Source organism: Manacus candei, unplaced genomic scaffold (assembly GCF_025592945.1).
Source record: "Manacus candei isolate 608988 ecotype Guabito, Panama unplaced genomic scaffold, ASM2559294v1 h1tg000063l, whole genome shotgun sequence".
NCBI lineage: Eukaryota > Metazoa > Chordata > Aves > Passeriformes > Pipridae > Manacus > Manacus candei.
Window position 1 is genome coordinate 4,133,182 of NW_026138111.1, and position 27,183 is coordinate 4,160,364.

A 27,183-nucleotide genomic window follows, 5' to 3' on the forward strand; every position below is an offset into this window, starting at 1 on the left:
GATCTATTTCATCAGCCAGTTCCCAGCAATCCAAAGATCTGCTTTTATAGTGAGCTGGGAACGGTCTGTGCACCAGACAACATGGGTGTCTAAAGCATGGTGGGACAGTGCCAGAGTTAAAGCTGGGTAAGAAATACTCTCTTGGTTTGATGAAAGGATGAGACTACTATTTGTGTTAATAAAAAATGAAATTATATGCATAAAATGCTTGCACAGACTTTACATATGGACATTGTTTTAATTATAAATGCAAGAATTATGATGAGTAATGAGGTTTCTAAGAATTCCCTTTGGCTGAGAGCTTGCTCAGCCTTTTGTTAATATTTGATTTAGTTTACAATGGCAAATTCACACACTAATTGCCATGCAGCAGGTGGGAATCACACACCTGGTAATTTAGGATCAGTAGCTTGACTTTCTCTCCAGCCTTGGGATCTCCTGCCCCATTAATGGTTTCCGTCTGCCCAGATGGACACCCATTCCATGCTGTCCCCAGCCTAGTGACTTTCCCTGCCAAACTCCCGTGGCAAGGTAACAAGGCAGAGCTAGGCTGCTCTTGTCCACAGTGTGCCAGTAACACATCAGCTTGCCAATTCAGAGCATGCCAGGGTGACCAGTAGCACGTGTCTGTCACAGTACCTTGCCTGTGATACCTGTTTTAGCCTTGTCATCAGTGAAACACCATGGCTTGGGGACATGGTATGGACAAACCATCAAGACAGTTACGGTGAAGGACTCTGGTCCAATCACCAGATGAAATTTTTGCTCATGCGGGCATCTGGGGTAGGAAGGCAAAGGGAGAGACCAGTCGTGGCAGGTTGGCCAGGGCATCCTGATGTGGCACTTACTCTGAGTCTGAGGTGTCAGCATGTCCTGTTCCCACGTGGAGGTTCATGGCCATACCATTGAGCTGGTCTCGAGACTGCTCCCTCCGAGCATTTTTTACTGTCACACCCGAGTCTGAAGGAGAGCGGACCCCATCATTTGTCCCCAGGGAAGTAGTCCTGGATGAGATCGTGGTCTGGTTGTAATCCGACAGCTTTTCCCGCAAACGATTCTTTAAATTCTTATCCACCAGTGGGGGAGGGTAGGTAACTTTATTTTTCAAGATGCCTGTTACGGAAAAGAGGGAATAATGAAAATTTTTACATGTATCAGTAATTTCATTTATCAAGCTGAGCAGAACCAAGAAATAACATTTTATATTTCTTACTAAGATTCCTAATTTGTCACTTTACTCCTAACCCAGAAGATTAGACTTCAGCAACTACTTACTACCTTTCCATGGCATACCTGGTTACATAGGTTGGAGCCCTTTGGAAAGTATTCTTCCCTGACAGAGCTACCTTATGAACTAATTAATGCTCATCAACCCCCCCGTCTCCCAGTCCGACTGTGAAGCTAGGTTGGCTGCGCTACCTTTCCTCTGCTCCGGCTGCTGGTTATTCTGGTGGGACAGAGGTCTGTTCTCCTTCTGCTGCCCTTCGTTCTCCTTGTCCTGTGGTGTTTCGTTGTTATGGTTCACCTGGTTTTCCCTGTGAAGCTCTACGTTGACCTTGGTCTCTACTTTGAGTTTCGGCTTCCCGCCGGGGTCCTCGCCATCGCTGGCTGTTACACACTCTGTGGGCCAATAGGGTTTCACATGATTGGGGAGGGTATCAACTGCAATGCAAAAAAACACTAGCTCGAAAAACACTTTTGATATGTTCTCTCAACTGCTTTCTGACCAGTCCCATTCCCTGTAGCAGGGGAGGAGCTGTGTGTCAAACCAGAGCAATCCTTCAGATGGTCCTTGCCGGACTGCACCGCCCCCAGGGTGCGTTAAACCTCTGAAAACACAACGAGTAGCATGGCAGGATGTCCAAACCCTTCCCAGAGCAAGGTTGCTTGCTCCATTATGGAGAAGATGAGGCAAACTTGCCCTCTCATCTCTCCAGGGTTAGAGATCCCTCCTTGGGAAGGCTGGTTTCTTAAGGCTGGGGGGCACCCAAGGCACCTTGTGCTGTACCTGTGTAGAGCCTCAGCACACAGCCTGGATATTTGTCATTCAAAGCTGCCTTTCATTAGGACAGGACCGACTATGCTTAGAAATGCCTGAATCCTGCCACATGATCTCTAACTCTTTAGGTCCAGGACCTCCCCAACACCACTGAACACACATGCCTGCATTGCATGAGGACAGGCAGGTATTTCCTACCCCTGCCCTCAAAACAAGCAGCTTCTTTCTCCTCTTCTTCATATGAGATTTTGCTGGCTGGATACTGCCATGTCCAAGGGCTGTGGGGACCTATCTGCAAAGCCCACTCTGCCTGAGGGCACTCAGCATTCAAAACTCAGTCACCCCTGTGAACAAGCCTTTGGGAAGAAGAAAGGTCTCTAACATGGATCTCTGCTGAAGCAAGGCACAGAGGTAGAGATACTGCTTCAGCTGTATGGTAGTCTGGCAAATTTCTCCTATCTAATCTAAAGCTATTTTATAGCATCACCACTTTCCCCTCACATGGGGAGTACCTTTGGGTGTGCTGTGGAGTGGGCCACGTTCATTATTTTTGGAAGTAGATGTGTTCCACTTTTTCTCTGTCTCAAGTCCATCTTCCTCGCTGTCTGATGAATGGGAGGAGGCATAAGAGCTGCTGTGTTCATCGAGGGACAGTTCGCTGTCGGAGTCCGAATCGTGGTCTACAAATGCAGAAAGGGGAAACACAGTGATGAAAGTGTGAACAGGAGTTGAACAAATCTATCTGACAAATGCACTAGGAGAAAGAAAAGACAGGCATCTGTTTCAGACCATGCCAGGGATGAGTTCTTACTTCCATAAGTATATATAGGATTAATTCAGAAGGACTGCAGCATCCACCTAAGTAATCATGGGAAGCACAACCACTCGGCTCAGCTAGCTGGCAGGACCTTTTATGTGTACAGGAGGTGCAGAGTAGAGTGGGGACACATTTTTCCCTATTCAATATGCAGAACAGTAACTCTATAGGATATATCATTACAACATACAGGCAAACAAAGGTACTTAAAAATATCAAGAATCTGAAATGCACTTAATTTAAAAATGGCTACAAGCCAACAAAATTTAATGGCAAGACCAAAATGAAAGGAAGTCAGACAAGAGGTATTTCTCATTTTCTTGTACAAACCACAGAGCAGTGAAGGAGGATATTGCCTTAAGGTCTCAAATATTAGAAGTTCTCCAACTAAAAATCAAGAGCAATGGCATGTAATTTGTGAGAAAGAAAGGGGATGCCATAAACTGTCAACAGCTGTGACAGCTATCAGATGAAAACCGAACCATCACAAGAAGCAGATGTATGATATTTCCATTCCAGAATTCCTTGTCAGGCAGCCATTGCATAGCTTGTTATGCCAAGATCATAACGAGAATGAGACACATCCAAGGCAGACTAACTATTGTTCTTGTTACAGAAGACTTTGAAGAAAATGCTGAGAAGGAGAAGGTACACAAATGGGTCAAAGCATTAAGAAATAATTCTTACCATTGGATTTTGATGGATTCCTATGAAAAATGGAGGAATCTGCTTCAGTTTGACCAGCCCTTGCTTGACTTGAGGATCCACTGAGTTTATGAGCAGCCTCATCCCTTTGAGAAGAAAAACAGAGGACAACTTTCTCGGTCACTTTACTGTTCTTAACAACAAGGCAGACATGCAGATGAAATTCATCCGGTCAAACGCAGACAGCTGCAGTGGATGCCAGCCTCTGCCTGACTGCCCACGTGGTCACCTTGCAGCAAGACAGAGGTTACCCTAATGCAGCTGCCTGCCTTCGGCCACATGAATCACATTCCGAAAAAGCCCAAGTTAATGAGCTAAACTGCACTCCTTGAGACATGTCTGAATTTTAAGAGGCAAGCAGCACGGCCTAACTATTATGTTAACCACTGCGCTGTTGGAACTCGGCACCGAAGATGAAACAGAAAATGCACAAAAGAAAATGACAGTCACACAAAACAGAACTGTTAAGACATAAACCAAGTAGCATTTGAACCACATTTCTGGTTTCCACAAGAGCAATGAAAAGGGAAAGGCAAGCACCTGGAAGCCATGCACCTGCCACCTGATTACCTGAGAATATAAGCAAGGTAGCTATTGTGGCTCTTGGCTGACCTGACGGTGCTTTCTAGGGAGACAGTGGATTCCCCAATAGTTGTGCGATACATATTTGGCTCTTCTATATATGTGTTGTTACAGTTCAGAGATCGCTGAAGGAAAAAAAAAAGACATAAAGCAATAGTGAATGATCCCTCCAGAAGCTCACGTTACCCACAAATGTATAAAGTTTCAAAGGAACCAAATGGTTCTTGTTGCTGAGGAAATGAATTATTTTCTTTCAAAAGTTTTAATTAAAATAGTAAAAACTTTTGAGAGAGGCCATCAGTAATCTCTGTACAAATCACTGAAAGCAATCAAACAGTTCACCTTATTACAGACAAGCCACCTATAAGTTTATTTGAGGTAACTTCTACCAGCAAGAGGATGTTTTTTTTCCCTGAGCTTTTTTCTTACAGTTAATAATGTAGCTCTTGTTGCAGTGGAATCATCTGGAAGAGGTTTCTTTCCAGTTAAAGTGTTCTTCAAGTGCTTTCTGACTTCTTTGTTAAATACGCAGTGGAAGAAGAAAATGAACAGCCCCTGGATAATTGTAGAGAAATAAAGAATAAATGTAAATGATTCACTACTACCAAACTGCAAATATGGATATTAGAGAACAGCCATTTTGAAATAACCCCCGAATTCTAGTTCGTAGTCCATGATTCTGTATCTCAAAAGCAGTAACTATTTTTTGACTGAAATGACAATGATCAATCTCCCAGGAATCCTTCATCATTTGCTTCCAAGTTCAAATGTGCATAAAAGGCCTGGTAAAATATACATAAAGATGTGTCTCTCCAGGATTTACAGAGCAGAGCTTGATTTGGGAAGAAACTTTCTTAGAATATCCAATGCAAACCTCAGTGTGTCACTGGAAGACATTGCAGGGAGTTTGAACTTGAGATTCTGGAGATTTTACACAGATGATGAGACAAAATGAATAGCAGCACATGAAAAAGATCATAGCCTTTAGTGAAAACCTCTGAAAATGAAGAACTTCTGTGAAAGGTGCCCTTAATACTGTTGGCTAAAAGAACTTCAGAAAGCCTTGAGAGATGTGAAGAGATACTGGTGGCAGAGAGGTCCCAACTTCTGCAGCCTAAATTCCTTGGTTAAGCAATACCTCCCAGTGGAAAAACCACTAAAACCCCCATGGCTGGGCAGTTGTTGGCTCTCAGAAACACACATTAACAGCTTTCACTGGGAGCAGGGGGCACATGTGTGTGCCTTCAGAGGTATTTGCTCTGAGGGAATTAATGCAGCTGCCAAATTGTTATCAACTTTGGTTGGACATACAGGATAGAAAAGCCAATCCTCATGAAGTTGCAGCTGTACCAACATCACAAGAAGCCTGAATTTCATGATTTCAGCCAAAGCAATTGACTTAGAGTAACTTTAAACTTCAATCTCGCTTTCTAAACATTCAATCAACTGTGATCTTAACTGGCACTAGCACTTGGGGATTATTCATTAATAAAATTCACATAAATGTCTCTTTAAAAATACAAGTTCAAAGAAGACAATGATGTGAAATGCCACATACCACTGTGCTTCTCTGGGCAAGTTTGGAGAATTCCAGCTGCTGACCTTCCTCCCTCTCATGAGGTTTAAATTTAATTTTATTTTATTTTAGACTCGTGGAAGTCTGGTTTTACAGCCTGAGTAGGTGCATTTGTTTCAGAGCACACCAGCTGCAGTGGCAAAATAACCTTGCTCCAGACTGGCCTAGCTGCTGTGCTTCCAGGGCATCGACAGTCATCTCCAAAGGAGACCCATGCGATTTCTTTTTCTCTTTGGCTGCAGTTTATGGCTGTTGTGCTGCAGCTGACAAGACTGTCCTGCTAGCAGTAGCTGTTTTAATACTGCAGGCACTTGCTAGGACAGCTACTGCCATCCTTGGTCACATTCAAATTGTGACCAACATGAAGTTTCATGATTATTTCCATGTCAGGTCTCCTACAAATAACTATTTTCTGCATCTTTAGTCAACAGGTGTGCAAAAACTAGGACAGGCAACCCAGTAAAACCCTAATACAAGGAACTCGACTTGAAAATCATTATTTGACTCATTTCTTTTAACGGTAACCTAATTTGTGAAAGCCTTGAACTTGGAGTCATCCACTCTGGCTGAAATAAAAGTCTCTGGTTTGCGGTAGCAACAGAACAACTGTTAAGAATAAGCACACAGAAGATAGTAACAAAGACTTTTTCTCTAGAGAGACAGAGGTATAATTGCCTTCTGTTATTTATCTGAAACGGGTTACTATAGTAGTGCACTTACCTTTAGAATGACTAAATGTGAGAGATGCAATTACTTAAAGTTCTGGTTTTGGTGAAAAGAGCCCTCTCTGAGAAAAGAGAGCATAAAAGGTACTTGGGCTTTCTGTTTTTCTTAAATTGGCTCATGTGGAGCAGGTCTTTGGAGGTCTGGGTGCAGCAGTGCACTCATGAAGGTGTGCCACAAAAAAAATGCCATCCAACTTACCTGGAGGCAGCTGAAAATGGCAAAGAGATAGTGAAATGTCATGACGTCGCTGTTGACTGCCATCAACCCCAGCAGCCATGTGGCACTGATAAGCAGCAGGAGCAGGAATGCTGTTCGCAGCCCAGAGCTGTAAAGCAAACACAGATTGCCACTTGCAGTGTGTTGGGATACAAGAAAACAGCCCAGCTTCTCCCCAGGGATAGTGGGGGAGTCCAATGACTTGGCAACGGGAAAGGCCCTTCGGGAAAATTAGAGCAGTGTTCACAATCTCCCAGTTCCCAGCTCTCTCATGGCACTACCCTATGAATTAGCATATTCAGATAAAAAAGGGTGATTTCTTTCCAAGTCCCTTTCCAAGATTTTCTTCAAACAAACCAGATTGTTTCTAAAGCCATGCTGTTTAGCCTTGTTGACTCCAAGGAAGAGATCTGGGCAGTAAATGGCCATCTCCATCTCATTTCTTTTTGTCAAGTTCACTCTCACATACCTTCTCAACATTACTGCCCAAGGTTTTAGATCAAGGGCACTCAGGTGAATTTTCACAGATACTTTCAAAAGACTGACACAATTTTAGTGCCAAAGTTTTATATTATGAGTAAAATTGCTGCCATTAAGTAGCAACTATACTCCACTGGTTTAGGGAGATTTGGACCTCATCCTCAGCCCCAAGCCGCTATTAGGATTAAAGTTCAGAGAACCACAAAGCCTACAGCTCTAGGTACACTGGGACCAGAACAGGCAGGCCAAGGAGAGCATGGCACTGCACCAACACTGCTCCTTCCACACTTTTATTAACTGGGCCCATGTTGCTGGGGGGGAACTCCCCCTCAGATTCTAGTGTTCATTATGTTTAGAGTTAGTGTTAGAGCTCAGAGAACCACAAGGCCTCCAGCTCCAGGGACACTGGAGCTGGAAAAGGCATGTCAGTGTGTACACAGCACCTTACAGCCAGGGCTGAAAAAAGAACTAGAAGCAGCCTTTTGAAATCTCACACTTTATTTGGAAAAAAAAAAGGTGAGGGGTTGACTTGCCACTAATCACATTTGAGTTCACAGGTAAATTCTGAACTTTGGGCGAAACAGACGTTAATGGGAACAGGCTGTTACAGGAGCTCAGGAGGGCAGCAGGTTGCAGCTAGTGAGGCTTTCTGCTCATCCCATGGGGAGTGGGATGCAGGGAGGCTGGCCCTCAGCACAGGAACTTCAGTGGGTCTCTGCCATGACATAGCTGGTAACCCAGACATATGACAGGGGAGACCTTTCTGAGCCACGGCTAAGCACAGGAAGACCCAGAACTATGTCTACCTGGGCATGCCATGGGCAGAGGTGAAGTGACAGTGCAGTAGGGAGTATGATGAAAGACCTGGAAGGACTGTAATGATACCATCTGGAGACCAGATCTTTCCCTTCTCTTCCCTTCTTCTGCCTACACTTGGTGGTGCAGAGCACCATGGTGGAGATTTTACAGGGCCTTCAAGGGAATCCCATGAGTAGGTGCTGGTGAAGCAGCTCCAATTGCCTCTATCAACACTGTCTCCCCAAAAAACCTTTATTTCCCACTCCAAACTTGCTTTTATGCAATTCTGTCACTTTAATATTTCTGGCCAGAACTACTTCTACAGGTTTTTGAACTCAAACTTACACAACTCCAGTTTTTTCAAATGAACGTTGTCTTCGTCTGCACGATGCTTTCATTGCTAGTATAAAGATGACAGTGTTTATCTGAAAGGAAAATTGAAATAACAGCATGGATTCTTTCTGTACATTTGTTAGATCCCTATTTTCAAAAACAATGCAATTTTTATCCTAAAATGGTTTATGGTGTCAAGAATATTTTCCCTTCAGCTTAAATTCTCTAAATTACAAGATTCTCCTTGTTTCAAAGTAACATAGTCAAGGACAATCTAGGACTTGATCTGGATGAAATTTAGTAAGACAGCCCTATGCAAGGATGCTTGAGTGAAAGATAAAAACTCAAGAAATGCTGTCCTTGTCCAGACCAGATTCCAATCAACCCAGCATCTCATTTCAGTTGGGTCAAATCAGACTTCAAGAATATTTTCTAACAGAGAAAACGTACAGTGGTAATTCCCCTGAAAAATCCTCCAGTCTCCACTGATTTCCACAGCTGGGATGTACGAGGCTGGTGGTTCATTTGTACTTATTTACTCATAGTGAATATCAATGCTGAGAATTTGTCCCATCAAACACTTTCAAAAACTGTGCAGAGCTTTACTACCACCTGTTTCCAGGAGTTTCTTACTTAATGTGCCATAGAGAAATGATGCAGCTTGTCCTGTTTGTTCTGAATCTGCCACCTCCTGCTAGTGCTTGTGTTGGAAAAGACTCTGAATGGTTGGGTCCATAGTAATTTTCTCCAGACCAATACACTGTTATAGGGTCCTCCTTCCCCGCTTCTCTGTAGCCTTCTCTTTTCTAGGCTTAAAGCTCTTAGTCCACTTAGTTGGTCTTCCAGTAGGGGCTGTCCCATGTCTCTGATGAGTTGGGATCCTAACCTACACTGCTTCCAGGTCTACTTCACAGTTTTTGAAATGAGGAGAACAGAACTGCATGTTTATCTTCTAGTGTTACTTTAAGGGAGAAGTTTTAAGGGAGAAGTTAAACACCAGCCCATTCTTTTAAATTCCTGAAATTGAAAATATTTAATATTCCTTTAGGACTTCTGGTTGAAGAGACTTGTTATAGCTCATTTTGTTGATTTGTTTTATAAGCTCATAGACAAACCCTTCTAACATGGAACAAAGCAAATGGGAAAAAATAAATTGTTTTCTGGCCATACAGCCATTGTTCCACAAGCAATCTTTGTACTAACAGGCAGCCCTCTGACTTCCAGGAGCTTAGCTCATGTCCTATCTCTTTAAACAAAAAACACAAGCTCCAGTACATCTGCTTCAAATGTAAAGAACATAGCTGCTTTGCCTTATGACTATTGTTTGACAAAACATAAAAGAAAAGGTAGCAGAAAAGAAGAGACAGCTCTGGATGCCACCTTCACCCTACTTACAATGACAACCATTATGATGGGCCCAGCGAAACTCCAGATAAGGGTGTCATGAACAGACAACCAGCAGAAATCAGGGTTCCCGTAGCCTTGTGGATCCAGACCAACAGCAAGCCCTGGGTTACAAAATGGGGGGGAAAAGTACATCAGAAAGGTGGTGCTTATAACCAAGAATATTTTCAAATAAACAAAATGATCATGGCAAAACCAGGCATATTTTCAAAGAAACAAAATTTTTGTGGAAAAATTTGTTCAATAGGACAGTCTGGGAAGGCAAAATCAAGGCAAATAATAAAATTAATTAACCAAATATTAAACTTTTATGCTGTTCACTCTATATCAAATGATACTATGAGTTTTGCCTACTAGAACAAAGTTCAGCTGCATAAAAATGACAACAAATGCAAGTCCCAAATTAATTCTGTTTCAGCACAGTTTTATAGCCATACTCACACAGTATGAGCCTTGAGGGTGAATGACATGTTGAGGAATTTCAATAAGCCTGTGCAGCAGAATGACATGAATCATAACTGAGTAGATGTCTATGTTATGAAAAAAAAAGTGCATTCTTAACTGCTGTGAGTTTGCTGTCACTAAAATAACACCAGAGACAAAGGAATCTGGGAACACGCGGGAGTTAACTGCTTGAGCTCAGGTGTGATTCATTTTGAACTGCCATTCCAGGTACTTCACCTTGCTTTCAGCACTGTTTGAAATGGAGTTTGCTAACACCCCAAGGCAACTGAGTTAAAACCACACCTTTTATTGTTTTATTTTTCAAAACCTGGACAATTCCAAGGGATTCTATGAATCCAACCTTCACCTGCTGATTTACAGTGCTGCCTGATTTGGTGACCTACACCTCCCCCATATGGTGATGAAATGGGACTTCTGCCTTTGACCTGCAAAATCATACAACCATATAATCGTTTAGGTTGGAAAAGACCTCTAAGATAACGTCTGCCCTGAGCCTCCTTTTCCCCCGCCTAAACAACCTCAGCCCCCTCAGCTGCTCCTCATAAGAGCTGTGCTCCAGACCACTCACCAGCTCCATTGTCCTTCTCTGGACTCACTCCAGCACCTCAATGTCTTTCTTGGAGTGAGGGGCCCAGAACTGAACAGAGGACTTGAGGTGTGGCCTCAGCAGTGCCAAGTACAGGGGAATGATCACAACATCCTTGGTAGTGCTCCTGAGTTGCCTGCCCCTTCTTCCGTTTTTTCCCCCAAGTCCCAGCAAAAGCTCCCTGTTCAGCCAGGATGGCCTTCCTCACTGGCTTGTCTTTTGCCACATGAGGATGGCCTGCTCCTGCACCTTTAAGATTTCCTGCTTGAGGAATGCCCAGCCTTCCTGGACTCCTCTGCCCTTCATGACTGCTTCCCAAGGGACTCTGTGAGTCAGGCCCCAAAAGAGGCCAAAGTCAGCCCTCTGGAAGTGCAAGGTGGAAGTTCTGCTGAATCCCACCCTTGCTTCTATGAGAATTGAAAACTCTGTCATCTTGTGACCACTGTGCCCATGATGGACTCCAACCAACACATCACCCACCAGTTCTTCTATGTTCACAAAGAACAGGTCCAGTAGGGATTTTCCCCTGGTTGGCTTGCTCATTAGCTGCATTAGGAAGTTCTTTCCCACACACTTCAGCAACCTCCTGGACTCTTTCCTCTGCTGTATTGTATTTCCAGCAGACATCTGTTAAGTTGAAGTCCCCCACAGGAACAAGGACTAGTGATAGTGAGACTTCTTCCAGCTGCTTATAGAATACTTCCTCTGCCTCTTCATCCTGGTTGGATGGTCTATAACAGATTCACACCTCAATATCTGCCTTGTTGTCCTTCCCACTGATTCTTACTCATTAACGCTCAACTCTTCTGTCACCAACATCAAGCTCTAGACAGTCAAAACACCCCCTAACATACATGATTGTTCCCATGGTTTCTAACACATCACTAACACTTGTGTCTTTGCTGCCACATGGATCTCCATTCCCTACCTTCATTGAGTTGGCAGACGAAAGGACCTCACTAGCACACCAGCCTTCAAATACTGGCATGCTGTCCTCAGGCTCACCTTTAGTGAGCCTGGTTTTATCCCTTTCTCCCTTAAAATCTAGTTTAAATCTCTTTTAATGAGGCCTACTAGCTCCTGCGCAAAGATCCTTTTACCATTTTGAGACAGGTGTACCCTGTCTGCAGAGGTCTTCAAGACACAGAAACTGATCCCTGTGAGGCCTGTGGCCAGTGACATATGGCAAGTGGCTGCAGCATGTTGTCTGGGCACTGGGGGCACCTACTGCGTTGAGCGTATGTCCTGACTCAAGAGCAGTCAGGGCTGACAGCAGTGCTGTTCTCCACAAGGAGGATTCATGTGCATTAATAATAGTCTTTTTTTGAATTGAAGCCTGTGTGCTTTGATGAAAAGACACTGAAAAAGGGAGAGGTGGCTGTGTTTCACTCTTGCTGCATAAAGCTGGCCCACGGCCAATATTCACATCTGGTACAGGCCTATGGTCTATGAAAACTAAACTGGCTATTTGGCAAAGCAGTGGATATTGGATCTGTTTTCACTGAAATGTGGAATAAGATAGGACCAGTCTCCATCCCTGCTCCCATTGGCCCTTCCACCACCCCCTTCAGCAGTTGCCATCCAGAAAGAATTAGCCATAAATGATTAAGGGACCATAAAGTATTTTATACAGATGTAATTCTGTGGATACAGTCTGTTTCCCAGGACTGGATTTCTCCATTAATGGGACTTTAAACTACAGTTTGACTCTGGCTCTAAGAGTAATTGGCAGACAGCAAAATTTTTCACTCTCAAAATCCTACCCTAAATTTCCCTAACAAAGGGGGCAAACTGCAGTCTTCGGGTACATGGTTCAAATTTTACTGCAGTCAACAACATGTGAAATAACACTTTATTCAAAGGCAGAAATAAGCCAAAGCAATGTCATACAGCGAAACATTTTGGTACATCAATTAAATGCTGCTGCCTGGCTGTCCTTAGCAGACTGATATCTCACTGATGTTTGCAGGAACTGTGGCTGGTCTCCTATGACCAGGAGTCCTATGGGGACCATCCTGTGAGGAGGTGCTGCCAGAGGGACATGTTTCAACCCTTCTGAGCTCCTGTGGGCTTAGCAGCCATGTGTGACTCAGGCAACTGTGGGTCAGCCTCACCTCTCTCCTGACTCACTGCTTTGCCTAGGATTTGAAAAATGCCAGTTTCAGAGGGATATTGGTTTTAGGGCTAAGTAAGAACCAGTTTTAACATGAGCACTGCAGTTTCCATGGCAAAGCAGTTACTGCACACATATGTCAACCAGTTAGTGTGCTGCCACGAAGATGGGCAGAACTGGGGGGTATTGCTGGGTGCCAAATACAGCCCTTTGCTCCCGAGGCAAGGAAGTCATAAAATCTCTCTCCTAGATGGATCAAACTACACTTTGAAATGAGCAAACTTAAAGTAAATTTAAAATGTTCCAATATTGCTCCCCATGGAGGAATATTCCAGATCCACACTCTTTTGATGGCTGTAAGTTTTCTCCCAACTTCCATTCTACTTTCGTTCATGGCAATTTGCATTTCAATGCTGTGATTAAATGTGGTTCTTCCCTGTTGGAGTGTTCCCTATGTAAAGATTTTACTAAGTTTTACCCTCCTTTAAAGGTCAAAGTTCCCTTCTGCAAGGAGCCTGTTCCCATCACAGATGCCATAGGACCACTATGTCCCAGCTCAAAATGAATGTCGGTTTGAGCATAAAAACCAGAAAAAAATAAATAAACAAAACAGATAATAAAGATGAAATGGTAATTACCTTTCAAATACAGCAAAAAAGTCCTCTGCATGTCCCAAGACTAAAATTCCTTCACATATCTAGACTATTCCACTATTAAGGAAAATATACAATCCTTCTCTCATAAAGTAATTTAAATCATGTTTAAGATTTGTGTTATGAAGCTGGAACCTTTTTACTGTTTAGAAATTAAAATTTATAAAGAAGCTTATTTAAAATAGGTACAGTAACAAAGTTATCCAGAGGCAAGAAATCCCACATTGTGCTATTTATGATGAAATAATTTTCTCTTCAGATGATTTATAAGCCTGGAAGGGCAAATTAAAGGCTTAGTTTTCTCTTTATCCTTCATTTCAGAAAATCCTCTGACTTCCTCAGTAACAGGGATCTGACTTTTCATTTAAATGGAACCGCAAATTCAGTAGATTCAGAGATTAAATTACAGGACACAACCTGGAATCATAACTCATATTTTTAAAAGTGCAAAATAGTTCTATATCACAGAGAGCAATATCTAAGTAGAAAAATGTAAAAATGGTATGCTTGTGATATTTAGATTGCATAAGACTGTTGTTGAGAAGTTCTGAATTAATTTAAATTTCAGGACAGAAACCAAACCTGAAACAGAAAATCCTTCTGACAAAATTCTTCTGAAGGGCTACGTGTTCTGAAATGCAAATAGTTTTTGCTACTTAATGATTCTTCTTTTCCACCAGGAATGATGCTGCACAATATCTGATTACACTTCAGTGTTTCAGAATATACTGCAGTAGTCCTGTATGTACTGATGAAAGTCACGTAGGTCTGAAATGTTTCAGAATTTCAAGGACAATTCCTATTTAAAATGTTCGGGATACGTCTAGACTGGTGGAGCCTTCTGGGTTGTGCTTTCTACTGTTTTTCAGATAAATTGATAAAAGTAGAAATTACTTAGGCATAGGAAGAGATGGAAAAACTTACCAGCTCTCTGGAGAGAGAATTAACCTGTACCAGCCTACGCTGTGTTTTGGTATTACACTTCCTTAAATCATACAGAAAAAAACCCCCTAATATGTATTTTTAAGTCTAACTTGTTCCACAATATTTTTGCAAGTGTATATGACTGATAGTTATTTGTTTGATTTCAAAGACATCTAAACCTCTGCCATTGCTGACAGTATGTTATTATCCGTAAAACTAAAAGTAATTGGATAAAAGTTGACTGTCTGCCTGTGATCCAATTTCCCATATGGCAACAGATACATAATGAAATAGTTGAACCAAAAAAACCCACTCCAACTGTTCCATGAAGCACACTTCCTGAGGAGCTGTCTTCCTGAATTAACACAACACCGTGTGCTTGGGGTAGCACTGGAAATGTCTGATGGCAAAAATAGGCATGGTGAAGGCGGAGACGGATGTGCTCCTGTGGATCACCCTGGATCGGTTTGAAAAATTACTGCCTCCAGTTTTTCATTACTTTTCCTCAACTGGAACTTATAGCCTTTGTGTCTGAAATGGTGTAAAAAGCTGCTTGAGTATTCCCAGCTTGTTTTTCTGCCAAATAAAACGGAACCGCTGAAATTCCTTCAGGGAGTATTTACTGCTGTTTGAGGGTAGACAGTGGGAATGTCCACTGATGGACAGTAATGTCCTGTGGACAGCATTGCTTCTGAAGCCACTTCAGTTACCTCCCTGAGAAACCACGTGTCCGCATCTGAAGTTACCAGCACAGGGAAGAAAAATTGCTGAAAGCTACTGGCAAGTTGTTAGAATAAAAATAGCATTATTTCTAAGTATTGTTATCAAGTCCTGATGTAACCAGGGTGCATATATGTTTTTGTTACTGCATAACCATCAGTATCATTTCAACTGGGGCAACAGACATTTGGTACACAGATCTGCCAAATTCAGGCTTACTTCTGCTAGACATGACTTCTTGTTGCACTGATTCAGACAAACACCCATAACTGTCTTGGATGGAGTAACTTCCCTGGGTTTATCCTGTAAAGATGGCAGGGAAACAAAGCTGTTTTAGCGTGGTTAAGGGTACCTGTTATGATGGCAGGAATGCCCCAACCAACTACGTAGTAGAACCGCATGTGCCCGAAGTTGATGTTCCTCACTTCAGTCAGCATCCGGTAGATGTGAAGCTGCTCCACAAACATCCATGCAAAGGTGCTCATGTAGAAATAGTGCAGGAGGATGGCAATCACAGTACACACGAACTGTAGAAGGGAAAGGGCAGGGAAATTAGAGTTGCTCTTTTGAATCACAACCTGGTGAGTCACCGGTTCCCCTGTGCAGCTAATGGCAAGTCTAATAAAAAGATTCTGGCAGAACAAATATACTGCCATTAATTATGTTTTTCAGAGTTTAAGAAAAGCTATTCATACTGTGAAACCTTTTTTTTTTTAAGTAAATAAATTATGTCACCTGAGGCTGGTTCAGCTTCAACCTATCAACCCAACACACTTTCAGTTAGTGCACTTGCTCTCCATATTCTGTGGCTAATTTCACTGTGCATGAGTGCTGCAAAGGTGAAGATTTGAGCCACTCTGACGGGATTCCTTCTGCTTGCAGGACAGGCAGTGCTGGGAGAGCTCCTGGCTCTTTCTTCTGGTGCAGAGTATGAGGTGAGGATGCTCCTCTGGAGGCTGCAGACCCTCTGCCCTGCCTGGGGTAGGAGTCTCACCTGCACAATGCCACTACAGCGAATTCAACCACGGCATGTTTAACTGCATCAGCTAAACCAGTCTCAATGTTAAATCAATAAATTACTTCTGAGAACAGCCACCCTCAGCCCTGCACTGACTCAGTGTCTCCCACTGCCATATCAAGGGCCATTCTATGGGTTTTTCTCATACTACATCCTTTCAAGAGAGAAAGATCTCTGTCCAAGGAAGTATGCTATTTTGGTACAGTTTTGTTTTGTTTTAAAGTAGACCATGTTTTTTTGTTTTATTAGTAAATCAAAAAGTACAAAGCAAGTCTTCTTTTATTTGGTAGAGGTGGAGAGGAGGTGTGAGAAGATTTTAGGCTTTCAGTTTAGGACCTGTCCCTGAGAAAGTCTTTCTTTCTCAGGAAATCTATGAAGCTTCAGGCAAGGAAAAGTGAATGTGCTGAACGTGAGCAATGGATGATCTGTAGAAGAAATCCATCCTTTCTTTGAGGAAATTTCTCATCAGTGAAATGAAATGTCACAAATAGGCAAAATTTGACAGGACCTTATAATCCAGCATAAGATCAGCAGACTGTTTTGCCCCTGTGTGTCTGTGTCACAGGTCTGAAAAAATCTCTTCCATCTACATCTCCTCTTCTGGGACTCTTTTTTAAAAAAAAATATTGAGAAGCAAAAACAGGGATGCATCCATGGGGTAAGGCAGTGGCCATTGCTTTTGTCCTTGCAGCTCTGCCCTTCACCCTGCAGACCTTGCACATCTATACTTCAACAAGTCATGGAGGATGCCTGGCCATTATCACCAGACTAAAAGATGCAGCCAGAAGTAGATCACCACCTATCTTGCAGACCAATCTTTCACCTAATGTCAAAATCAGAATATTTGACTACAAAGTGGGAGAGTGGCTTCTAGGCTCTACCTGGTTTGAGTAAGGGAGTTAACCCTCTTCTCATTCACCACAGAAAACCACCCTAACCACCAGGCTGTAGGATAACCTGGGTCCAGAAATGCTCGGCTCTACCCTCTGTTTGAGGCTGTGCTACTTGCAGTCAAGCACAGAAGCCATGAGGACAAAGAGAAAACAAGGTAGTGCTGGCTGGGTAGTTCACGTCTTCAGCTATGAACACAAGGACCTGGAACTTCCAGTCCTAGGTTTGGTCTTGTTTTCTTATCCTACATCAGTAGCACAAAGTGCACCACTAAGCTCTGCCAGGCTGAGAACAGCAAAAATAAAGGACCTGCTGAAACCAAAGAGACCAGGTCCTCAGTGCAACTAGGAGTAACAGCTACAGTGGGCAAACTGGTAGCTGAACTCATCTTTGTGATCAAATAGCCACCTTGAAACCTCTGACCTTCAAAGACTTGCATTTCTGTAATATCTGCTAACCAGTTTTCTCTCCCAACTTAACAGTTTGATGGGTGAAAACAGGAATGACCACAAGCATACAACACCTGAATTGAAATCTCGCAATTAACTTTCTTCTTTCAGCAGCAAAGCAAAGGATATTGCCAAGGATCTGTTGATAAGCTTGAATTAAGAGCACTCTATGCAACCTTTCAATTTTTGTTTAAGAAGTTTTACATTGTGTTTTGGAACCTTCTGTTCCTGTGCAGCACTGACCCTGCTTTCAGACTTTGACGTAACTTTTTAGTGGTTTTTCATGGTATAATGCTCAGAAACGTACGTTTCCATGTTTAACTTTGCTGGGTAAAAGAATCATACAAAGACCACCAACTTTCTGGATTCACTTATTGCATCAGCTTTATTATAACACCAAGTGTTATTGAAAATGTAGCTCACCAAATAAACTATCTTTCTTCCCTCTGTGTAAGCAGTGCTTTTTTTGTTCCTACTCTCACATGCACATTAGTAGAGTGCTGCCCTGAACATTACCTTTTCCAGGTAAGAAAAAAGAAAGCAAATAAATCACTTTCTATCAATAGTCCAGGGAAAGATTAAAACCTCGCCCAGAAATGTGACTGTTAATTTACAGAAACCCATAAAAATCAGGCTGGGTGCCAAGCAGTACGGCATTATTTGTGCTCCAGCATTCTTTACCTCTTTATGTTCAACAGTGCATGACTCGTTAGACAACTCTCATTCCATACAGACAGATGAATAATTGTCTCAAGCAGACATGGCTTACAGCCCTCCTACTTTCTCAAATTGACTGGGTAGGCTGTAAGGAGCAGCTTTCTGCTGTAACTTAAAGGTCTTTGTAAGTGGGTTAAAAGTTTGGGGTGTTTCACTGAGTCCTGGTAACAGTACAGGACATGATCACTTCATGAGCCCCAAAGTAGGAAAATGAGAAGGATCAAAAGAGAACAATCTCACCAAGTACAGTCATTAGGATTTATGGTATTGATGTAATGAACTGTTTTACTACTTTTATAAACCTTTGCTTGGTGCCTCATGATACTGTGAAAGAATCTGGAAATGAGGAGCCATCACTTACTGCATAATTTCTGGCAAAATTCTGTAGGGATGTGGGCTTGGTCCCTGACCCCTTGGTATTCATGTCGGAGAACTGAAAGAGTATAACCTCCTTGCTAGTGAAATGCAGTGAAAAATGAGTGGTGTGCTCAGCAAGGCATGGGGAAGGTCAAGTTACATGAAGTGCTGTGGATCAATTGGCAAGGTGAGTTCCTTTGAACAAAGTTATTTTAATATGCAAACTCGCATATATTAAAACAAAGACAACACGAGTTCTCACATGATATAAGACCATATCCCAGAGGGCAGCTCACTGCAGAAGATCTCCCCATAGCAGCAGATAAGGGACCTGAGCTCCTGGCATAGGGGAATATTGGAATATGGGACTAGAAGTAACAAAACCAGCTGGAAAGCTTCATCCAGTTTTGCATTCGCAATTTTTCAAAAGCTAAAGTGGGAGAAGAAGCCCAGAAAAAAAAGCAACAGAGTAACCTGAATCTTTGAGATTGAAGAAATTAAGCAGCTTAATTTTATATAGTTTTCCAAAAGAAATACTATTAAACAGAGGCTTCCTGGCAAGACAATTTTTAGAAGAGTGTTCATAAGTTTACTAGGAAAAGGTCTTGTCAGCACTCGGTTACTGGAAGCTGAAATTAGTCAAGGTCAGATACTTTCTAAAATGTATGTTATAGCTCAAATGGATATTAGAAGCCAGAGTGACACTTTATGATTAAGTTATACAGCAAGCGAAACTGTGTTGTCAGGCACCGTGGTGTCTTTACCATGATGGTGATGATGATACTCATTGAATGCAGGTATATTCTCCCATTTCTGCTGCTTGGACAATATGGAATCAGCAAGATTTTGTTTGTTTTCATCTCAAGATTGTATTTCCCTCTCAAAATTTGGATTGAAACATGTACAGTAGTGGATTTCTATATGACAAATTTTCTTCACAGTGTTCAGATCATCCCTACAGTTAACATTTTGAATATTCTTCCTATCTGTTATGGACATGTTTTCATTGCATGTCACCTCCCATCTGCATACTGCCTGTTTGGTACAGGTGACTGTGCAGTGCTGGAACCTTTGCCTACTTGTCTCCTACCTGTCTGCATGGCAGCCATGACTTTTGGGATGGATGTTACTAAGAATTAGCAGCAATACCATGCAAAATGCCATATGGTTGAGATAGCAATCAGGTGCCAAGTACAGAACATACACACTTCATGTATAGTGTATATATCTCAGTCCATTCATATCTTGTCTTTCTTGACATGCACAAAGCTGGAGGTGCCTGCACTAAGCTTTGTCAACAGATATGATGGGTTGAAGCCAATAATTACTGTGGCTGGAAGGCACAAAGCGAAGCGACAGGTTTCCTACTGAATCTTGGATGTAGCAAGCTGTCCCATGCCTGGCAAGTGGCTTCTCCAGAACAGCCATTGGGTGTGCAACATGCATATTGGCACCTGCCCAGAAACACATAGTTGTCAACCTACCAGTCAACACCAAAAGCCATTTGGGCTTGTAAGGTACCTGTGGCGGGAGAAACTGGAGAGCCTCCTACTGAACAAAGTGAGACAGAAAATACGCTGACAGAAAGGAAGGAAGAAATCAGTATTCAGGGTTCAGTTCCTAGGATAAGCCTTCAACAGGGCTGCTGTCATGTATTCTCTGAAAATAAGATACAGTCCTATCGCCTGCCATTGCTAGAATAGATTAAAAATCTTATTTTTTTCAAATTACTGTTGAAGCCAAAGAGAGGGAAAAAGAAAAGAAAGTGAAACAGATGGGAGCAGGTAAAAGTTGCAATTTAAAACTTGACAACAACTCTAGCAATAAGGACAGAGTAACTCTTACCGGGTTCTCAGTCTGGTTGATACCAATAAGAAAGACAAGCTCAGAGAAGAAAAGGGCAGCCACCAGGTTTTTGTGGATACTGTGCAAATTGGAACGTAGTGTGCGGATCAGGACCAGCAGAATGAAGGTGATCAGCAAAGCCGCCAGCGAGATGGATACAGTTGTGTAAGTGACGATCTTCAGAGGAAGCACCTCTCCATTCTGTAGAAAGACAGATTGATAGGCTCTCTTGGAGTTTTTCCTTCCTTTTTCTCCAATCAAATCTACTACTTGGAATGTCAGTGTTTTCATTACTACTGAGCCAACATATAGATTTACTTTAGGACCAAAAGGAGTGGGTGATGCCACCTCTTTAGTCACTCAACATGTGGAGTGTGTATGGGCAGCACTGACCAGGTGGGAAGTTCCTTTCAGCAGATTCAATGGCAGGTGCTGTCAGGGACAGGCAAACACACTCCTGTCACACTGCATGGGATGGATCTGCTGACAATTGTCTGAGTCACCCTCAAAGCTCAAGCTCTGAATGAAAGCCCTTGCAAACCAAAAGCCTCAAAAATCCTGAGTATGATTTCACCCACCTCTCGTTTGGAAATGTCCATCAGGACAGCAAAGCTGGTTATATGGTTGCACTGGCAAGCGATATGGCTCTGGTTTCTGGAAAACAGCTCACATCCTCTGGAGGACCAGGCACCTGTCCCGCCAATCCTATGGGGAAAAAAAATATTTCTGAGAGCCATCCTCTGATCTCCCCTTGCCTCCTGCTGCTACTGCTCTCTGTGGGAGCTTCAGCTATGCAACCAGACAGGACTGTAAGTACCAAGACAGAAATATTTATAGCTGTCACCTGCCTGAAAGAGTATAATCAACTTAAAAAATTTTCAGCTGAAGTAGTTTCTGATAAGACAGCTGGCATTCATGGCCAAATTTTGTGGTTTTAGAACAACCTGGTTTGACTTTAAAAGGAAAAAAATTGTAAAAATTTGCTTTTGGATCAGTGACCGCACAAGTAATATGGGGAGGAGATTGCACAGAAAAAAATGGCTGTAACAATGTTAGAAATACTAAAACCACAGAGAGATACATGTTTTTGAACCATCTCTACTTCCCAGATCTAGACACTGTTTGCACAGCTCTTATGTGAAATATGTTTCGGTAGTAATATGATATCGTTATAGTGTTCCTCTGAAAAGTAGACAAGAAAAGGTTAAAACTTTTTCTAATAAATAATACTTCATATAAAGAGCTCTCTTGTGTCAACAATTCTTCCCTGTGCAGTTTTGGTTAACTCCAAGTGACTTTGTAAATTATTTTATATCAATATTAATTATTCTATTTTGAAGTTAATGAGTAATAAAAATACTCTTGTAGTTACTGAAAAAGCTTTTAATTAGATCAGACAGGACCTCTTTTTCATTCAGCAATAAAGTATTTGTTACACAATTTTAATATCACTTTCTCTTGGAAAGTACTCGCTTTCTAAAATCTCTTTCATTACATGCAGAGTAAGAGCTGCTTTTCAACTGTGGCTGTAGGAAGACGTAACACAGATAACAATGCCATTGATGTTGCCAGCAAATAGCTAACAGATGAATCACTTTAGAGCTAATGAGTTATTCAAGCCCATACAATGTTTAAAAATTCATGAAAAAGGACTTGCCATTCCCTCATAATCGACAGAATCATCTGTGTATACAAGCAAATACATTTGCCTACTTCACACGCAGGCAAATGGAGTAGTTTATTATTGCAAATACAAGAGATTTGTGTTGCCTCTTCGATCCTTTCAATGACATAATCTCCTGAAGCCTTTGACCTAGGTTAGTTTGCGCTTTTATTTCCAGCACAGGATATTGCCTTGTAATGGATTTTTCCATAGTTTTTGGGTTACTAGGAAACAAGTAACAAGCTACTCCCCTTACCCTGGGCAGACCATGTCATCTTCTCACTAAATACCTGAGTTCGTAGCTGGAAATTGCAATATATATGTAACAGTAACAATATTGTGCAAGCATAACATGCAGATCACATGGTTACTTCTCAACACATTTCCTTTTGTTTTATCCATGCTCCTAAAATATCTCCAATAGGACTGTGCTGTTTCCACAATGCCATAAACCCAACAAAACATCAGCACACACTGCTATAGTTATTATAATTTTTCTCATTTTCAAGAAAAATATGTCTTTATCTTGAACTTCACTCAATACAAAAGACTTAAATGAGCCATTTTCAGAGTATTTCATCTTCTTCCTAACACTTGCCTCCTAGAGAGTCAAGTACTCTCTCCTTATATTCTGCTTATGTATTACAATTGCTTCCCATCAAATGGAAGAGGTCAGAGGTCCCAAAGAAGGTATTTCCTCTCCCTCCAATTTTTTCACTAAAACAAATTAAAGTAAATCCTCAATAGCTGATGAAATGAAAAGTTGCTTCTTATCAGTGCAACTGTCTTTGCATTGACTTTTGATACAAACATTTGAGATTCAGAAATTTATAATCTTTACTCACATAATTTTATCTGCAAAATCTCAGTCCTCCTTTTTACCAAAATGAAGATTTAGTTTTGTAATTTTTTGCACTGCCCCTGGCTGAGGCATCAAGGAGAGTGCCTGTTTGCCATATGCTCTGTCCATAGTCATTGGAATGTAACAGGAGAAGATTCAGTCCACGTAAGAGCTGAATCATCTCCTGGAGATCCTGATTTAAAGACCTCAGACAAGCCACAAATGCAAACACTGGAGTCAGACTATGCCTATCCACATATACATCTGTGAGCAAAAAGCATGCGCAAATACAAGGAAATTGTGAGATTTATTATTGCTGGGTGAAACTGAACCCTGCAGAAAGTCACGACAGCATTGTGTTTGTTAGAAACTGCATGGCTAATCCTTTGTTTGAGGATAATTATTTTCATTTTTCTCAGGTTGGTGGGAAATACATGGCTCTATTTCACCAGAAAACAGTTGCCAGTTGAATAAACAGACTAAAAAGTGTTTTCCTCCAGAATTATCTTCCTAGGCAGGGCTTCTCTGCTACTGAGACAGTTGTCACTCATAGCTCTAAAGCAAGCAGAAGACATACGTGATGGAATGATTCCAGAAGACACAGACAGGCTTTGTTCTCTCCTCTGTTTCCAGCATGGTGTACTCCACTATGATGGGCTTTTCCACCAGATTGGGAGGAAACTCCCCGTCACTGTGAATGGCTGTGCTCACCACAGGTGTGTTAATAATTGGGCGATTTGGCAATCTGCACAAGGAGAAAAATTGCACAGTGATTGAAACATGAAAATGCAAAGCGCTGACTCGCCAGGTTCTCCAAATAAAAGGTTTCCAGTCACTTCCACTCAGAAAGAAAAGTAGATGCACCATCAGCCTTCCACACAGACCAAAAGCTGCTGGCACTTCTGACATGGTTATTCTCCTACAGTGTGCCAGAAGAGGACAAGAGACAGTACTGCGGTGACAACTGCAGCACTGATGACATTACACTGACATGACGGTCAGTATAAAAGCAGCTCTGTCTCCTCCACACACTCAGAGGAAGTAGAAGAAGAGATCTGTACAATTCACAAACAGCTCTGAAGTTTACCTCAAGCTCCTTCGGTCAGGATCATAGTTTTCAGGCAGGAGGTGCCCCAGGGATCGGTATATAACGACCATGGCAACAGTATGATGTGTTGAGTCCTCTGGATGTCGCTTCTTTCTCTTTGCAAAAGCACTTTCAGGGTTGAACGCACCACTGCTTAACTTAGAGGATATTTTTTGATTTGAAGGCTTCATTGTAGGCACTGCTACGGAATTAACACAAATATTAAATTCTTTTCACACAGCTTCAGAGCTACCATTTAAACTGGTAATTTTGCTTTGTAAAGATACAGAGATGTTACTGTTGTTATAACTCTAGGCTCAGCATGCTCTTAATGTTATATTTGACATTTTTAATAAAATTTTAGCACATTTCATAGTTATATAGCTGATAATCAACCACTGAACCACAAAAAACCATTTAGTCTAGCTAGAAAATAAGCAATTTCTAAGCTAAGAGATTCATAAGTGTATAAATACCCCATGCATAACTTAAGGAGAACATTAAAACAATATACATGCTATTAAATTGCATATACCTTTATATATGGCAGAACCAGTGTTATGAACACACCAACTAGTCACATAGGATTTCTCCCTGCTAATTCTGTCATATAATGAGCTTTAAGTTTTGACAGTATCTTTTAAAAGTCACATTTCCTTTTTTCTTACAGAAAAGATACAAGTCATACAAACAGATGCCCTGTTTATGAGCAAAAAGTCATAAAGCTGTATGAGCTTAGCATGTATTATTTTCACAAGTGTTACTATTTCCCCACACAGAGGATATTCAGACATAGTATGTGTATTGCACTTTGAGTTACTCTCTCTCTCTTCTCTTGCCCAAGGAAACTTGTGGTGCTTCTCAGCAATATCAAGGTACTCCAGAGACACTGGGAAGCAGGTACTTCCCCACATATTTTCCCTAATCAGCCAGTTTAAGACTGTGATTTGTTGTCTAGTTCTGATAATGTCTCTGCTCCCAGATTTGGATTCTCCATCTCTCACACCACCTCCCTCCATCTCTGCAGTGACTGGAGGAAGGCAGCTGTGGGCCTACAGGCTCTGGGCAGCCATCCCATCCTATCCTGGTGGGAACAGAGGCAGAGCATTTCTCCCACTTTGACAGGGCTGTTGGAGGGGCTGCAAGCGAGACCTGACAGACAGGTACAGCCAGTTACACAGCCCCCCATGCTCCCATTGCTGCCGGCAAGCAAAATGCCTCACAAGTATGCACAGCTGCTCCATCCCTAAATAATGTTTGCTTGTGCAGACGGTCACCCTGCTCTCACCCCAGTACCACTCTGCTTTGTGAGGATAAATCATGCTCTTTGGGAACTAGTTATAATTGCTCTCCGAATGGCAGCAGAAGAGTTTTACCTTTCCTGTCTGAAGGTCTGAACAAAGTATCAGGGAAGACAACAGATGACTCCAGATCTTTTGGGTAATCTTCTTTAATCTCATGAAATCGTGGTATTCTAGCTCCCGTGAAATTAGACTTGTCGAAGATGTCAACAGCAATAACTGTGTGTGGGGGGGAAAAGTTTCCCATAAAATTAACTTCAATGCTTTCAAATATGATATTGCAACACAATGAAACATGATTAAAAGGTCAAAATATCTGCACAATGCAGAAAAGAAATTTAACTCCAAAATACAAAGTAAAATTTAATTTCTTTCAATTAATACCTTATATGACAACTAAAAGCTTATGTGTCAGCACTATGTTACATTTATCAAATTATACATGTATTTCACAGTGGAAAGGAATTCACAAGACAGTATCTCATACTAGAAGAACACTACTGCAAGCACTGGAAATAAAGAATCATAGAATTGCTTAGGTTGGAAAAGACCTCTAAGATCATGGAGTCCAGCTGTTAACCCAGCACTGGCAAGTTCAGCACTAAACCATGTCCCTGAGGGCCAGATCTACATGTCTTTTAGATACCTCCAGGGATGGTGAATTCTCTGGGCAGCCTGTTTCAATGGCTGACCACCCTTTCAGTGAAGAAATTTTTCCTAATATCCACCTCTAGCTAGATCACTTAGCTGGTACTTCTCCAGTAGCAGCTGACTTTGTGGTTTCACAAGGGCCTTTTCCTGGCTGCTGTTCAGTGCATGCTCCTGCTCCACAGAGCTTCTCCGTGTGCTGCTGGCTTGCTCCAGTGTGTGCTGCATGTTCCAATATTAGACTTGCTTCTTAATAGGAAGACTAAACCTGCTGCTTCAAAAGCACACTTCTTCTACATCTGTTATAGTGTAAAGTCAGCTAAGCAAAGAAAATAACCTGTACTTTACCTGGGATTACTCCTTAGTCCTCCAGTTCTCCTTCCCTCACACCAGCAGTTTCTCCCTAGCTCACCTCATCATCTCTGCCTGTTGTCTAACTGCCAAAATATTTAAAAGCAGCTGAGTTGGCTTTAACTTTCCCATTTAAGAGAAGTCACTGAGTGCCAATTTACATGTTCTAATGAAAGTGAAAAGCTGCAAGTCCTGGGGGTAACCTTACACCAAAAGCTGTGATCCACTGCAAGTTTCTGTATGAAGAAATATCCAAGTTAAGATCTGCAAATTCCCATTCCTTTACCAGTCTCTAAATAACTCCCAGATGAGACATTAGGAAACTCTATTAACACCATGTTCACCTGGAAAAACTGTCCGAAAGAAAACAGACCCCTTTCAGGCCAGAGTTGCCTCACCCCTCCCAAGCTCACACCTTTTTACACAGAAAGAGCTGGTCAATTAAAAAATCATGATTTACAGCCTGCAAGAAATTCTGGGGTTTGTTTTCATCTCAGTTCAAGTGGGTTAAAATGCTGAGCATACTTTTTTTTTCTGAGCGTGAAGATAAAAATATTTTGATTCTTATAGTCCCGAATCAAAATGTATTTCAGTTTTGGTTTATTAAGCAGAAATCAAAATGTTTCAGTTTGGTTTAGTTTGGCTGTCCCCCCCAAAGCTGACGCAGGACGTTACAACTTTTGTAGCTTGACTGTCTTGTGCTTTTGGTTTTATGCTGCTGTGACTGTGGAACATGAAGCATTCTCAGGACAAGGTTTGTAGGCAATGGGTGTAGCTGGGAAAATAAGACAAACTTTTGGGCACATAAGCCCTTCTTCAGGTCTGAAATAAAAGCAACAGCTTGAAAAGCTAAATATGAGTTCAGGTTGATAATAGTTTAGAGCACCTCTGAAAGAAAAACCATGGAGCAATGCTGCT

The 27,183-nt window shown here is 41.8% G+C and overlaps 2 protein-coding genes across 6 annotated transcripts in view; one reads left to right on the top strand and one right to left on the bottom strand.

The window, feature by feature from the left end:
- Nucleotides 1-27,183, top strand: part of TRMU (tRNA mitochondrial 2-thiouridylase) — a 376,674-nt gene that overhangs the window by 23,242 nt on the left and 326,249 nt on the right. The gene's annotated exons all lie outside the window — the stretch shown is intronic.
- CELSR1 (cadherin EGF LAG seven-pass G-type receptor 1) overlaps nt 1-27,183 on the bottom strand; it is a 169,153-nt gene that overhangs the window by 2,724 nt on the left and 139,246 nt on the right. Inside the window, exons 20-34 of one of the 5 annotated variants that reach the window (XM_051805168.1) lie at nt 25,342-25,485; nt 23,966-24,167; nt 23,456-23,623; nt 20,953-21,079; nt 20,375-20,575; nt 15,450-15,624; nt 9,628-9,740; nt 8,245-8,324; nt 6,604-6,730; nt 4,533-4,658; nt 4,092-4,228; nt 3,504-3,607; nt 2,512-2,679; nt 1,420-1,662; nt 849-1,113 (exon numbers count right to left, since the gene is read on the bottom strand). In XM_051805168.1, coding sequence (XP_051661128.1) covers nt 849-1,113; nt 1,420-1,662; nt 2,512-2,679; nt 3,504-3,607; nt 4,092-4,228; nt 4,533-4,658; nt 6,604-6,730; nt 8,245-8,324; nt 9,628-9,740; nt 15,450-15,624; nt 20,375-20,575; nt 20,953-21,079; nt 23,456-23,623; nt 23,966-24,167; nt 25,342-25,485 — 2,380 coding nt within the window. The remainder of the gene's footprint in view (nt 1-848; nt 1,114-1,419; nt 1,663-2,511; nt 2,680-3,503; nt 3,608-4,091; nt 4,229-4,532; nt 4,659-6,603; nt 6,731-8,244; nt 8,325-9,627; nt 9,741-15,449; nt 15,625-20,374; nt 20,576-20,952; nt 21,080-23,455; nt 23,624-23,965; nt 24,168-25,341; nt 25,486-27,183) is intronic. The other 4 variants (XM_051805172.1, XM_051805169.1, XM_051805171.1 and 1 more) reach the window with 4 other exon arrangements.